The sequence below is a fragment of the Oncorhynchus tshawytscha genome, linkage group LG31, assembly GCF_018296145.1.
Source record: "Oncorhynchus tshawytscha isolate Ot180627B linkage group LG31, Otsh_v2.0, whole genome shotgun sequence".
Lineage (NCBI taxonomy): Eukaryota > Metazoa > Chordata > Actinopteri > Salmoniformes > Salmonidae > Oncorhynchus > Oncorhynchus tshawytscha.
In genome coordinates this window covers 25,913,872-25,928,369 of record NC_056459.1, presented here as the reverse complement: position 1 = coordinate 25,928,369, position 14,498 = coordinate 25,913,872, and the positions used below count along the sequence as shown (strand labels likewise).

Sequence of the window (14,498 nt, the reverse complement as noted above, 5' to 3'; positions counted from 1 at the left end):
CCATATACCACACACCCTCGGGCCTTATTGCTTATATATAAAATGACTTGTTGTAATGAGTACAAGAAGCAAGTGTTATTGAAATATTAGAGAAAATTATTTTGAGTGGTAACCCAATGCTAGATGAAGCAAGTGATTAATTAAAAACATAAAAGTTAGGTAAGCAAATTAAGTAAGTCAATTTGAATACTCAAAATGAGCCGCATTTATTTGTAGGTCTACATTTAGACATCTACTATGTTATCGAGCTTTCTTTCTTTAACTCTGAATGTATTATGTTTTATCTGCTATATGCTATGGCCTAATTTGGTCAAGTTTATGTATATTCTTTCGTATTCCACAATGTTATCTGGAAATAAACACAGGAGGGATCAAAACTAAAAAATGCAATTCTGTGTGTGGAGTTAGTGATCATATAAACACTTAGGCTAAATTTAAATATCACCAAACATACTCTAAAACGCAAAGCCGATCACATTTTACAATATGCCATATCATAGTACTCCTAAATGGAATCAACGAAAGCAAATTGAACGCAAATCAGACCAAAAGCTACTTGTGTTGGACCATATTGCAAATGTTGAATATGAATAATACTTCAGAAAAAAGTCGAAAATAGTTTTCCACTGACTTTACAAAATGTAATTGCATCTTGTACTCTGAATCATATGATGATATTGTATGATAATTCTGTTTATTAAACACTACTTATGTTAAGTTTTCCTATAGGCCTAACCTAAAGATAAAAATAATCGCATTCTAACTATAATAATTATGCCTACTAAATGCCTGTTTTCTTTGAAGACAACCAAACACTCAACGTTATTTGCCCAGTAAAATGTACTTAATTATCTAGATTGTCAATTCATTTGACATGTAGAAAATTGACGTTTTAGGTTTCTTTGTGTAGAAAATGTAAAGATACCCATGTACAACATGCTGTGTATAACTAGACTAAGACCTACTATTTCGTCTATTTTTATAAATCTTTATATTATTAAATACTGCCCTGGATGTGCTTACGACCACAATAGCTAATAATATTGGGGCTGCAGGTAGCCTAAAGGTTAGAGCGTTGGATTAATAACTGGTTGCAAGATTGAATCCCCGAACTGACAACGTAAAAATCTGTCCTTCTGCCCCTGAACAAGGCAGTTAACCCACTGTTCCTAGGCCGTAATTGACTTGCCAAGTTAAATAAAGGTAAAATAATCTGCATGAGAACAATTAGAATTACAATGTTATAGAGCGCAAATTATGCAGGAAAAGGATGCATCAACATATTAGTCCTAAACATGTCTAAACGTTGTATTCCTGATGAGCGCACCGTATTCGTAAACATTCCTTAACGTGGTATTAGATTTGCATTGTAAAACCGTAGGCAGGGTGTGAAATCACTTTGTTGCACTCTTAAACTGTTATGTTCCTGCGAGAGTAATCACAAAGGGAAAGAATTCAAAAGAGGCCATTCTGAGGCTTGTTATGGAACATCAGCGCCATCCTCTGGTCACTACACAAACTTGCAGGGTGGAAAAGGTGCAATGCGCACAGAACTGCAATCACAGCCACCCGCTTAGTGGCCAAATTGAGAAAAAAAATCACATAAAGGAATGTGATTAATGTAGGAACTGTGGCATTCATTCCAGACGGAATGCAGATTTAGAGGTCCAGTGATTAGCATCGAGAATAGTATATCTAAAATGTCCATGTTGGCCTCATATACACTGAGACTACGTCTTGCCTCATATACACTGAGACTAGGTCTTGCCTCATATAATGCTGTTGTTTTATTGCCCTTCCTGTTCCTCCAGCACGTCAACAGAACACTAGCTACCACCAGAGAAACCGAGCGAGAACGTTTCCCAGGCCAGGTAGAAACAAAGGGGCGCTCGAGATGACCATGAGTCCGGCGAGCAACATTCGGGGAGACGCCAATAAAGCTGATCATTTCCGCTAGGCCTTTTGTCCATGCTGCAGTCCTACAGAAAGAGAGAAAACAAATGGGTGCCGAGTTCTGAAAACGGCCTAATTGTGTCTGGACGGCCATAAAGCCATTAAATGTGGAATGCCAGACAGTATAGCAGGCCAGGCGTTTTATTGCTCTTTTTCTGGCCCAGCCTTTGATGTTTGGGGTCCATCTGCGTCCTCGAGGCCGAGCGCGTCACAACACCGCTATATGGCCATACAACTACTACAGGCCTGTGTATATTCAAATATATGTGCATGCATTATGTGAATGATGTTGTCTGAAAAACGAAGGGTGTTTCTGTGATTCTGTAATTATTTAGTTTTGCCAAGGTCCAGTTGTAGCCTATTCCACATGTCTCTATAATTTCAACTGTTGTTATTATTTGGTACACCGCAGATTTAAGAGAACTCCTCTAGGCCTATAGGCCAAAGGCTTGTGGAAGCAGGTCCACCTCAACCACTCATTCTAACTAGAAGTTCATATCAAATAGATTGTAATTTGATTACCAACACCACAGCTAAATTCCATATAGTACAGTCCCCTCGTTGAACGCTCAATACCTTTGACCTCTCTCCCTGCACATATTGCAGGTTTTAAAACATGGCGGCCATGATGTGTCCAGAAGCACGGGGTCTTAACTGAGCGGTGGTGTCATATCATAGCTGAAGAACAGATATCCTACAGGCACCAGCTGTCGAAGATTTCGACATCTTTCTTGTGTTGTGTCCTCTCGCCTTGCAGCGCTTTGCACCCCATAAACGGTTATAGTGGTAATTGTATTTTATGGCTGTATACAACTAACAATGTCCTCTGCCAAGGCGCGCGGAACAGAGCAGAGCTGCATGCACCGAGCGACGCTCGGGGCTTGCCTGTGTACCCTGATACAGAGACTTCAGGCAGAGCCCCCCCCCCTCATTAACTCCACACACACACACACAAATACAGTGTGTATGTGCGTGTGTGTTTTGCGCGCGGTGTTGAAGAAAGAATGCCGAGTGCGCGCTCACATTATTTGGTAAGCCGTTGACATTTCAAAGTCAAAGACTCGAATTTCCTCACGGAAAATGAAATAAATGGTCGACTGTCATTACTACCTGGTTTACATTACTCCATGAATAGTTTTGTATTAGAGTATAATTCCAATATTTTGTTGGAGAGAAAATATAAGTGCAAATGAATGTAAGTGTTGGCATATAGGCTACATAATACATTTGGTAGGATGCAATACATTTGACTGTCAATATATTTAAGAATTTGATAATTTATTGAATTAATTCTTAGATTACAGTGAAATGTAAAAGCACAACAAATGATAAGAATTCAATGTGGCTGCATTCGCAGATATAATTTGTTTTATTCAATAAATAAAGTACAAATTACATTTGAGAACCGAACATCCGAACGTCTCCAGACCATGAGGTATTCATTACGTAGCCTACAGTGTTTTTAAAATGTCCTCTCTCTCGCTTTCTAACCAATATGTCCTCTAAATGTTACTCCCTGAAATTCAGACATAGTTTCCTATACAAGCGTTATATTTCTTCACAACGGAGTCAGGTAAAAATGAAATAGGTTCTTGCAATTATAGGTCTTGCAATTATAGGTAGTTGAGAGACGTTTAGGTAGTCAACACAAAATGATTGTTATGTACCTTCTATGAATAGTATCAATAGGCCTATATGCATTTTAAAAAGGCTTTTGATACTCATGCACCCCCTTCAAAATGCTACCATCACGTTAGCAGCTTAGCAGCCAGACGTTAGCAGCCAGACGTTAGCCTATCACTCCAACGTTAGATCATGAATCAATGTTACCAGTAACTGAAATAATGACAACAACAACAAAAACTTAATCACATTTAAAACTAAATTCAGTTGAACCGGAAATACAAATATCTACAAACCAGAGAACACACACATAGCTACAAACATCCATACACAAACGAGCACAGAGAACAGGCCTACTAATACTCGTGTTACACAATGACACTTGCAGCCGAGGCCTTAATTAATTAACATCCTAATAACAATAACAACAAATTATGCGCACTGTTAAATTGTGCAATATAAAGGTAGTTGCATCAAACCGACGAGTAGAGCCGGACATGCTTTTTACAAGACACATAACAGCTTCTGTTTGGAATAAAACAATAAGACAACGACTTCTAAAAAATACAGTATTTTCACAGATATCCCTTTTTTGTGATATTTTTTACGTTCTCGTTCAATGAGTCATAGGTAACTATAAATCATTTTTTGGTCCACAATCTTTATTACATTTCTTCATCTTCATTCTGCGGTTCTGAAACCAGATTTTGACCTGTCTCTCCGTAAGGTTGAGCTGCCTCGCGACCTCGAACCTACGGTCCCGCGTGAGGTACGTGTTAAAGAGGAACTCTTTCTCCAGCTCAAGGATCTGGTGCTTGGAGTATGGACAGCGCTTTTTTCTCGTGGCGCTTGCGTGGAGCCAGTTAGATACCGGGTTATCTGGAGAGAGGGGGTGCGAAACGAGACTGGTGTGAGCCCGGTGCTGCTGGCCCAGATGTAATAAAAACACATGACCCACAAGGGACGAGGCTGATAACAAAAGCCCTGGAAATCATTTATGGATATAAAAATCTAAATGCAATCCAAAGTAGCAATGCACTCCTATACCTGACTGTTGCTGCTGTTTAAAATCTGAAACACATAGTATCAGAACATAGAAACGGGTGAGAGAAAGATAGCCTATTATCAAGCCCCGATTAATGGCACGCCTCGAATGGCATATTTTCAACCACGCGAGTCCTCACACATTTCTACCTGCATCCCCGAAGCTTTACAGAACATAGCATTACCAAATGTCAAAGGATGAAGCAGCACTTACTTGGATCGAGGGCCGGTTTCTCCTCTATCTCCCCGTTCAGGTTTGCGGTCTGGCCAGGTAGTGTGTTCTTGTCCACCGGGGACGCCGTCGCAACTGTCCCGTTGGTGAAGTCGGACAGGAGCAGTGTGGTGTGGGATCCAGGCAGCGCGCTGTCCACTCGTGCGCCCAGGCTCTCCGGTTTGATCCCGTAATGATGACTCGTTGGTAATCCGGTCAAGGGCAAGGACCCTGAAATGGGCTCAAGCAGCCAGGACTGCATGTAGCGACCCTCCAAGTCGCCTGGAGCCGGGCCTTGGTGATGCCCATACGGGTGGTGGTACACGGATGACACGGCACCTGGAAACTGGGTCGATACATGGCCCCAGGACGGGCTGAAGACCGGAGCTTTCGTCGGGAAGGTGCAGGGCCCAAGCTCGGTGTGATCGGTGAGCGAGGTGAGCTGCCTCGCATGCTGGAGCCCCCCCGGACCGGAGGTGTATCTGGGCGCGGACAGCTCCTCGCTCTCCGGCAAGATGAGGGAGTCGACGTAGTAGCTAGTCAACGTTCCAGATGTCGACATGGTAAAAGAGACTTTCACATGTACCCACACATACACAGATACATACAAAAACAAGCGTGCCACACACACCACACACACATACACACGCACTAAACCCGACTTTTACAAAATAACAATCTGAAGAAATCAAGTATAGCAACTTGGCACCACAAAGATCTACAGTCGACTAATAGTTGGGAAGCAGGACTGCCATTCGATTGGGTGACGAGCGCACGTGATCATAAAGGCTGAACAATAAAGGATAAATCAATCCCTTTGGCTATTAAATGCTCGCGGGTCTCTGTCTTAAAACGTAACAATGTCTAGTTTTAAAAGCAAATTATTATTATTTTATACAATTACTGCTGATATAAATGTAGGGCTATGGAAAAGGAGAGTAGACTAAACTAAGGTAGAGTAGACTAAACTGAAATACCATTGGAAGTATCTGTCCATTTAGTATAGGTCAGCAAATCCAATAAATAATTCTCCCAAAACACACATTTAACGAGTATATTTACACATATGTTACAGGGTAATAAGCATTACCAATGATACTCACAACAAAACATACAGGAGCTGAACATAACCAGGATAACGCCGCCATATTGGGGCTTATTAACGATACCAAATGTCATAAACTGCATTCTTTCTATGGCGCCAAGGAACGTCAATTATTCAGATATTCTTTCTTACAACTAATGCTCTGGGTAGCTTTCCATCGTAGCATGTAACCTCTTTCATCTTCTGTCAAAATGTTCAAACCTTTCATATTTTCATTGTCAGGAAACATTCCAAAATGAAAAGCTTTTACGTTCACGCCCCATTAAACATAAGCTTTCAAAGGTGTGCTATATCATGCTATTATGTGAAGCCTTAGTTTGGTATTATACAATAATAACCTAATATAATATAAGATTAATAGAACCACAAGCCTGCTGAGAATAATATCTGACTAGTTGAATATGTTATTTCATCAACATCCTATGATATTGTTATTATATTGCCTATTTGGAAAAAATATATATCATTTCTCAGTAAAAGTAATATTCTTTTCAGCAGCAAAATATGGAAAAGTTTGAATTCGTATAGTTATTTTTTTATAGAAAACAAATGTCTAAATAGAATAGAAATGTGTGTTGGCATATTAGGAGGTCTACCCGGTTCAGTTAATGTATTTACTGCTGCCTTAAAACAAAAACATTTAAAGGATCATTTTACTGTTCTAGTCTAATATTGTATTCTATATTCATGAATATCCAGGATAGCCTACATTCTGGTTATTAAACAAAACCGAGGAATTAAACAGCAATGTTCTATTACAGAAAATATATTAATTCAATCAATAACCTACATGGAAATAGGCCTAATTGTGGCATATTTAAACAATTAAGATTCAACAAAATAAGCGACAATTATGGATATTCGTCATAGAAAATAGTATGCACATAGTAGTGCACGTCGAGCTGGCTTCTTTTTCAAACACAAATACTTTACCACTATTACTAAGAATTAGCCTACACATATTGTTTGCATCCGACTATTACTAGGAGTTCTATAAGCCTATTATGAGGCCACTATCATAATTAAGACCCTATGTTTTGGTTTACCTGGATTTTAACCTTTATTAAAAAATATGTATACATATATATATATATATATATATATATATATATATATATATATATATATATATATATATATATATATATATATATATATATATATATATATTATCAAATGTTACCCTTTTATTTTTATGTCAGATGGTCCAGCATCATCCTCAGACAATTGTTTTTATTTTTGTTCTAATTCTCATTTCTCACTTCTGTTAAAATCCAGGTCATATGACATAATCAACCAAAACACAGGCCCCTAACCATAATTACCATTAGCACTATTACAAATAGGCTACCAGCACAGCAGTGTCAACTATGGAAGCCACTATGGCTAATGAAAAAATGATACACTATTAAGTAGAAATAATACGCTAACAAATACAGCATAATATACAGAAGCCGTTGAGTTTCCTCATAAAAGTGTGAGATACCTCGAGAGAAAAACATCCAATTAAATAGATCATTTAATAGATAGTTTAAACATGGGGTTGTTTATTTCATCATTCAGACGCATAGATCACGTTCTAATCAAATTTGAATGCAGAAATAAAACTCGTTTTCAAAAACCGAACAACAATGGACAAGCAAATACAATACAAACCAACAGCAAACCTAAGTCTGGATACAATATGATAAAATCTGAACTAGTATGAAGAGAGGAAATGTCGGAGTAAGACGTTGTAACACTTCACAGACATGTTCTCGAACCTTGCCCTACCATAGCTTTAGAGAACCGTGATAGGATAGCCCACAGAATGACTGTTCTATTTATTACCGTCGAATAAAACTGAAAGCTAGGCCAACACCTTACAGGCCACAGGCGGTTGACTACTGCTAAATAATCCACTCCAGCCTGTTTTCCCATACTGAAAAAAAACCCGGCATAACTCACACCAATAACTGAAAAAATAGGCGTTCATCTACCTGGAAAGCATTGGGCCTACCACTGTGCATAATCAGATAATGCTTGGTGAAAATATATTAGAGACATTAGAACAAAATAAAGAGGCTAGTGGATAAATAAAGGCTATGCGCACTTAAACACAACACAGACAGCAACCTTCAAAAGAAAAAAAGGACACACAAGTGAATGCAATGGCACTTTAAGGCTGTAAACTAAATCAGGGTGTGTTTAACACGGACCCAGTATACCGCAGGGGTTATTCACTTATTTTTCCCGCAGATAACAGCTTGTCTGGCGGATCTAAATATCGCCATAAAGCCCTTCCACTCTTTTGTGTCCGGGCTGTATTGCGCAGCGGAAGCATCCGGTTCAATTGCCCACCGGCGCGCCGCTGAGGTCGCTGTTGCACACTCAACTTCCCCTTCCACTCCAATGCAGTGGTCGTAACCGAGGCCTTGTCTGGCGTCATTGCGTCACGAGTGAGAGAAAACATGCTTATCTATACGCTAAATCCAAGTCCAACTCGCCTATGGCTGTGCTTTTACCAAGATAAATATAGGACACAGGCAATTCCGGGGCTTAATTTGACGAAGAAAATAACAAGTGGAGTTTGTATAAATATTACTGACGATATGTTAAGATAAATACACGACAGTAAGTATTTCTCAACAGCTAAAGGAAATAAGAAATGTCCTATTGTTTATTCATATACTTATGTAAAAACAAATAACACTCCATCCTATTACATACAATTCAATCAGATTGCACGTGTCCCAGACTACGTTGACTGAAGTTTCGATGTATTAAACTGGGCCAATTCAGACAGTTTCGTGTTGTAGAGGTAGAAAATAGATCCCAACAACATGAAACTACCTAAACCACTCCACAGTCCGCTCTAGGCCTCAAGACGCACAGCAGCCAATGCATAACGCCACGTCTTCTTCGTTTTTCATATCGATTTCAAACACCAATGCTGTTCATAACGAGCCTGTATTGAAAGTACCATGTTCTTTCATGTTCATTATCATATCCTTGCACTGGAAACTGTCTTTCTTATTACATGTTGAGTCTAGAAAACACAAATCGCAAACAACAAATTGACTTACCCATTCATCGAAGTTATTCCACTATTCCAATCACAAAATGAATGGAAGACCTTGTCCAAAAATGTCAAAACGCAATATTACTTTCTACCACTGTCCATTGCTTCCTCTCCGGCTAAACGTCTCTCTCTCGACTGAAATCAGTCTTTGGGGAGAGCGAGAATCGTCATATACGAGCAAGTCATAAAACTCTACAAATGCCGCCTTGCAGCGTTATAGGCCTATGCCTATACCGCCTAGACATATTATGACTGGTGTCATATGTAAACAGTTTCCGAGAGCTATTCCACGGATCCTAAAAACATTTCTGAACAAACAGGCAAAAGCCAAGCAATGTACAACTTCAAATGGGATTCAATAACCTGTCCAAAATGCTTATACTATTTTACAACAAAAAAATGTCGAGAAATACAGAGGTATAAACACTGACTTCAAAAAACAGTCTAATCCAGTATATGTGAATTTATAATTTATTACGCAATACACAAAACACAATCTCATATGTACATAATGTTATACACAATAAAAACATTTTCACAATGTAGACTGCTCATGTACATTTCCCTTAGTTCGAGTCTACACAACAAAATGATCCTCAACTCATCATAATATATCGGAACAATACATTTATAGGTCGACTCATCTTATTCCCTCACTGTTGATAGATAGGCCTTGTGTGATCCACATTGCAAAATGCAGGAAAAGGGGGGTCTGAATCATGTTGTTTCATGCAATCTACATTTTAAAGAAACTGCACAATATATGCAATATATTTGTAAAACTCAATTGTGATTTATATGTGTAGCTCCAATTTAGATAAAATGTCAACCATTATTTTACCCAAGACACCTATTCCAAGATGTGACAGAATATGAAGAAATAAGAAACAACCGATAACATTCACGTTTTACCAGTAGCTATACAGGACGATGCAAAGGCTTGCCTGTAGGCCTAAGAAATATGTGCCCTTTTCAACTTGCATTATAACTAAAGCTCGTTTAATACAAAGCTTACTAAAAACATTCAGTGTTATCACGAAAAACCGAAATTTGACGTGAGCTCCCGAATCCTGTTTTCCCGGGTCATTTTCTTCAGTTTCATTCTGCGATTCTGGAACCATATTTTGACCTGCCTGTCGGTCAGGTGCACGCTCCTACTGATCTCTAGGCGACGCTCGCGAGTCAGGTACATGTTGAAGAGGAACTCCTTCTCGAGCTCCAGTGTCTGGTGCTTGGTGTATGGGCAACGTTTCTTCCGGCCGCTTTTTGCTGTTAGCCAGTTGGCGGTGCTCTCACTTTTTGAGTCTCCTAAAGGAAATGGTAGATACATGCTTTTTAGGCTGACAGCTTGGGATGTAAGATAGGCCGCGCGCAAGCTTCTGTGTGTGTGTGTGTGTGTGTGTGTGTGTGTGTGTGTGTGTGTGTGTGTGTGTGTGTGTGTGTGTGTGTGTGTGTGTGTGTGTGTGTGTGTGTGTGTGTGTGTGTGTGTGTGTGTGTGTGTGTGTGTGTGTGTGTGTGTTGTGCAGGTCAATGGGTTGATATAGGCCTTTCCATAAGGAAGGTTCAACGGCCTTGTGTACTTTGCTTGAACTTAAAACATGTGCAGGTAATAATTCAAATATATTTTATGAGATGTATAACATTTTCTATCATTTTAGACCTACTATAATAAGAACAAATATCAACAGACAAAAATAAAAACAGGCTTTTAGTAGATAGTGAATAGACATAGCCTACGAATGTTAGGCCTATTTTGAAGTGACAGTGAAGTCATTTTTTGTCCAAAGAAACAAGGGCCTATAATGGAAACTCTATGATTAACCTATAGCCTAAACCGAAACATAATTACATGTATTTTTTTTATAATAACATTGCTTTTTTCCCCACAGCATTTTTACTAAATTGCTTCTATTATTTTTCCAAACCTTTCATGCCCGCTTGATATTAAGGCATTAAAATATTCTCAACTAAAGCATGGTGTCGCCTCATATAGACCATATATTATCCCTGAATAAAAACAAACACCTAAATGACCTCTGAATGCTAAAGCAGAAATCCGTCTCTCGGCAAGTGTTATAATCTTTTTATTTGTCGCCATACCTGCTTCACTATACAGTATGAAATAAAACCAACCGTGGCAGAGTGAGTGACAACACCTTTTGATGATTTCAGCTCACCTTTAGTCGTTTTCACTGACTTTTCCTTCTCGAGCTCCACCACAGCTTCCTCGGGAGAGGAAGGTTCCCCGTCGGAGGACGCTCGCGTCTCCTCGTCCCCCAGTAGGGCGTTCGTCTGCTGGGGCTCGGGCGCGTTACCGGAGGACAGAGCCTCCTCGGTGTCTCTCCTCCTGTGCTCCGCCGTGGCTGAGCAGGCTAAAGCTGAGGACAGCTGGGGTGTCGAGGTGTGGAAACGAGTTGGTGTAGGGGGGTGTAGGCCAAAGTGAGAATGAGAGGGGTTCGATTGGGCACCGTGGTAAACTTTATGAGAGCGTGCGTGCGTCTGAGACAAGCGGAAGTAGCCAGGCACAGGTACAGTACCCCCACCACCGCCGCCGTCGGTGACTGTACACGAGCCTGAACCGGAGCCTGTTGTGGTTAGCCTCGAGTATGTCAGGTCTTCGGCTGTGGAGGCTTTAGGGCACTTCTGCGGTTCATAGAGACAGTACGTGCTCTCCTCCTTAATGCTCTGCGGGAACGAGCAGGGCGCGACCTGGGGACCCACAGTTTGTTGCTGGTCCATTCTGCACGACCTCTGCGCGTCCATCCACATCTCCATGCCTGACATATACGCGCCTGACGCGGCAGACATCATGTTTTGGGGACCTGCGTTGCTCCGCTTGCCTATGCCAGGGAAGTATCCACAGTTCTGTAGTCCGTAAGGAACCTCTGAGGCGGTGTTATGGGGCAGACACACGCCGCTGCCCGGGTAGTAGTGTCCCCCTGCACCCTCGGTCCGACCGCTGATCAGAGAATCCACAAAAAACGCGTTTCCTGCGGGGCTGTCCGAGCATGACATTATTGTAGTGTATTTTGGCGAGGGGAGAAGATAGCCCTTTCTGGCTGACATTTCTTGTGCAAAACATGCTGGATATGATTAGATGTACCCCCCTCTCCACTGTGCAGACTCTGGAGCCAATAGGAAGGCTCGGATACGCAGGGCCCCTCCCCATCCACGACCACGTAGCAGCCGGGGCCATCGAAGGTCTGAGGAATAGAAAGGAGAAAGCACAGCAATCAGTGCGTTTCTCTCGTCTCGCTTTAATGCACCACCGTAGCGCCGACGGGGCGAGGCCATATGTGCAGAATGCAAACATTCGAAAATAAAAAGTAGTCTATGCGCACCCATGCATGCGCAAAGGGGAGTTCGGCAGCATATGTTCCATATCAACTACCAATTCTGTTTTCAGCATTAAGAGAAGTGCGTCTTATCCCTTATTATTTTGAACTGTGCGTAAAATAAGCATATGGTTTAATTAATCAAATGATTAATTTGTCTTAAGCCCTATGGCTCCCTATAGTTGATACTTTATATGCGTATATATCACACAAGAAGACTAAATGGAAACCATATTCGTTTTAAAAACAGACGCAACAACAGGACCAATAAAGGAAAGCCTATATAAGCTACTAAATAATGACGTGTTCACCTCATCATCATAACACAATTAATATGAAATAAAAATTAGAAAAAGTATTTGAAACCCTATTTTACACTGTAGGTTAGTGACCTTTAAAGATGACTTTGCAAAAGTTTAGAGACTCCAAGTGTTACATCCATCAACTGCAGATAAGGCTATGCGTTCTTCCTGTACTAAAATGAGAGGTTTACAAGGTTTAACAGCCCTCAGATGCTGTTTAATCGATACTAGACTAGATACAACTAGGCTACATGTACTCCTTATATAGCTCATTTAAAATGAACGTTGGAAAAGTAAAACCAGCATTAGTTCATATTAAACCAAATCAAATAAACAACCACTTCGCAAGTCATTCGCGCCTATAGCCTACACCTTTTCATGCGCACACAGTGTCGACAATCCTCCCGAACTGTAAGTGACAACTGTAAGCCAACATTAAGGTTCCCTTCAGGTTTAAACAGGTACCGTAAACAGGGCGTAACAAGACGGCTACACATTCTTTTACAGTGATTTAATATAAAATAGATCACTGCGTAGGTCTAATTAATTGACAAGTAAATGGATTGTAGAGAGATAAAACACCGATGAAGGCATTAGGCCTAATTGGCAGGAACATTATACGCTTTTACATACAGCAATTTTCTCCGTGTTCAAATGATTCGTTTCTTCTAGATCTATTTATTATATAAGATATACATATAGGGACATCAAAACAGACTGTATATCCGACCAAATAGCAGCACTATATGATTTTGGGGAGTCTGGTTAAATCTATATCATTGTCAATTTAGCGTCGAAGGATGATGCAGTAACGCCAACTGATGTTTTTGGTTACAAATAGGCCTATGTGTAGCCTCGATGTGTAGCCTCGATGTGTAGCCTCGATGCCCAATAGCGTGTTACAAAGGCATTGTAAAAGCAAACTATGGATGCAGATAATCATTATGCGTTCATCAAATATTAAGGTGTGCCATGTCCTATATGAACCTACGCTTTTTTTATTCACACAATTCACCACACGTATAAAATACCTTTGTGGGCATCTAATTGACATGCTGTTTCAACAATAACAATACATTTTTCTCAATTTTGCATTGAGATGGACACCGCAGAGTGAAAACAGAGCCCGAGGTCCACAAGCCCCTGGCCACCCGGGTAATGGTCAAAACTGGCCCAGATTAACTTCAACCTGGAGAGAGAGAGAGGAATGGACGCATCCAAATGGAGGGAGACCAGTTGAGGCCCTATAATACCCCAACGAGACAATGGGAATAACCTGAGCAAGTAAGTAAACATGGTGATTTAACCCCCCAAAACACAAACGTGGCCTTAAATGTAGACCTAAAAGCAATTTCTGCATCGTTACTATAGGCTTATAGTTGTGGTTTGGGTCTAGTGGGATAATAGTTCGATGGTAAAAAACAACAACATTGCACTGTCACGAAAAATGACATCTTATTCATTATGTCTCCCAATTAAACATAGAAGTGAGACTGGTAATAGTTATATCAATTCTAAAGTATAAGGAACGAAAAGGTTTATATGGTGCATACCTGGGGTTGACTATATATACTGTATATATGAGGAGGGGGGATCCGTGCAGCTAACATTATTTGCCTGTTCTATAAACTGAACAGTGAATTGTGCATTCCATTACCAGTGAACTTAACTACCAGACAAATCACCAAAAACACCATCAGCAAATATATATATATATATATATATATATATGATCTTATAAAATATCAGCCACTCAAAATTCAATACTTAATAATGTTGACGTTAATTAATTATGTGCACATGCAGCTTTGAAACAGTTGTAGTCAGCACACACACCCCATGCTGCTGTATCGACGTGTAACCT

The 14,498-nt window shown here is 40.2% G+C and overlaps 2 protein-coding genes across 2 annotated transcripts; both read right to left on the bottom strand.

The window, feature by feature from the left end:
- Positions 1-3,299: 3,299 nt before the first annotated feature.
- LOC112234296 (homeobox protein Hox-A9) lies at positions 3,300-6,955 on the bottom strand. Its single transcript, XM_024402365.2, has 2 exons — positions 4,835-6,955; positions 3,300-4,455 (listed from the first exon to the last, which is right to left on the bottom strand). The coding sequence occupies exons 1-2, from the start codon at positions 5,391-5,393 to the stop codon at positions 4,211-4,213; spliced, it is 804 nt and encodes a 267-aa protein (XP_024258133.1). The 5' UTR covers positions 5,394-6,955; the 3' UTR covers positions 3,300-4,210.
- Positions 6,956-9,445: 2,490 nt separating this feature from the next.
- Positions 9,446-12,199, bottom strand: LOC112234316 (homeobox protein Hox-A10). The gene is made up of 2 exons (XM_024402381.2): positions 11,175-12,199; positions 9,446-10,305 (listed from the first exon to the last, which is right to left on the bottom strand). Exons 1-2 carry the CDS (start codon positions 12,061-12,063, stop codon positions 10,031-10,033), a joined length of 1,164 nt encoding a protein of 387 aa, XP_024258149.1. The 5' UTR covers positions 12,064-12,199; the 3' UTR covers positions 9,446-10,030.
- Positions 12,200-14,498: the final 2,299 nt, after the last annotated feature.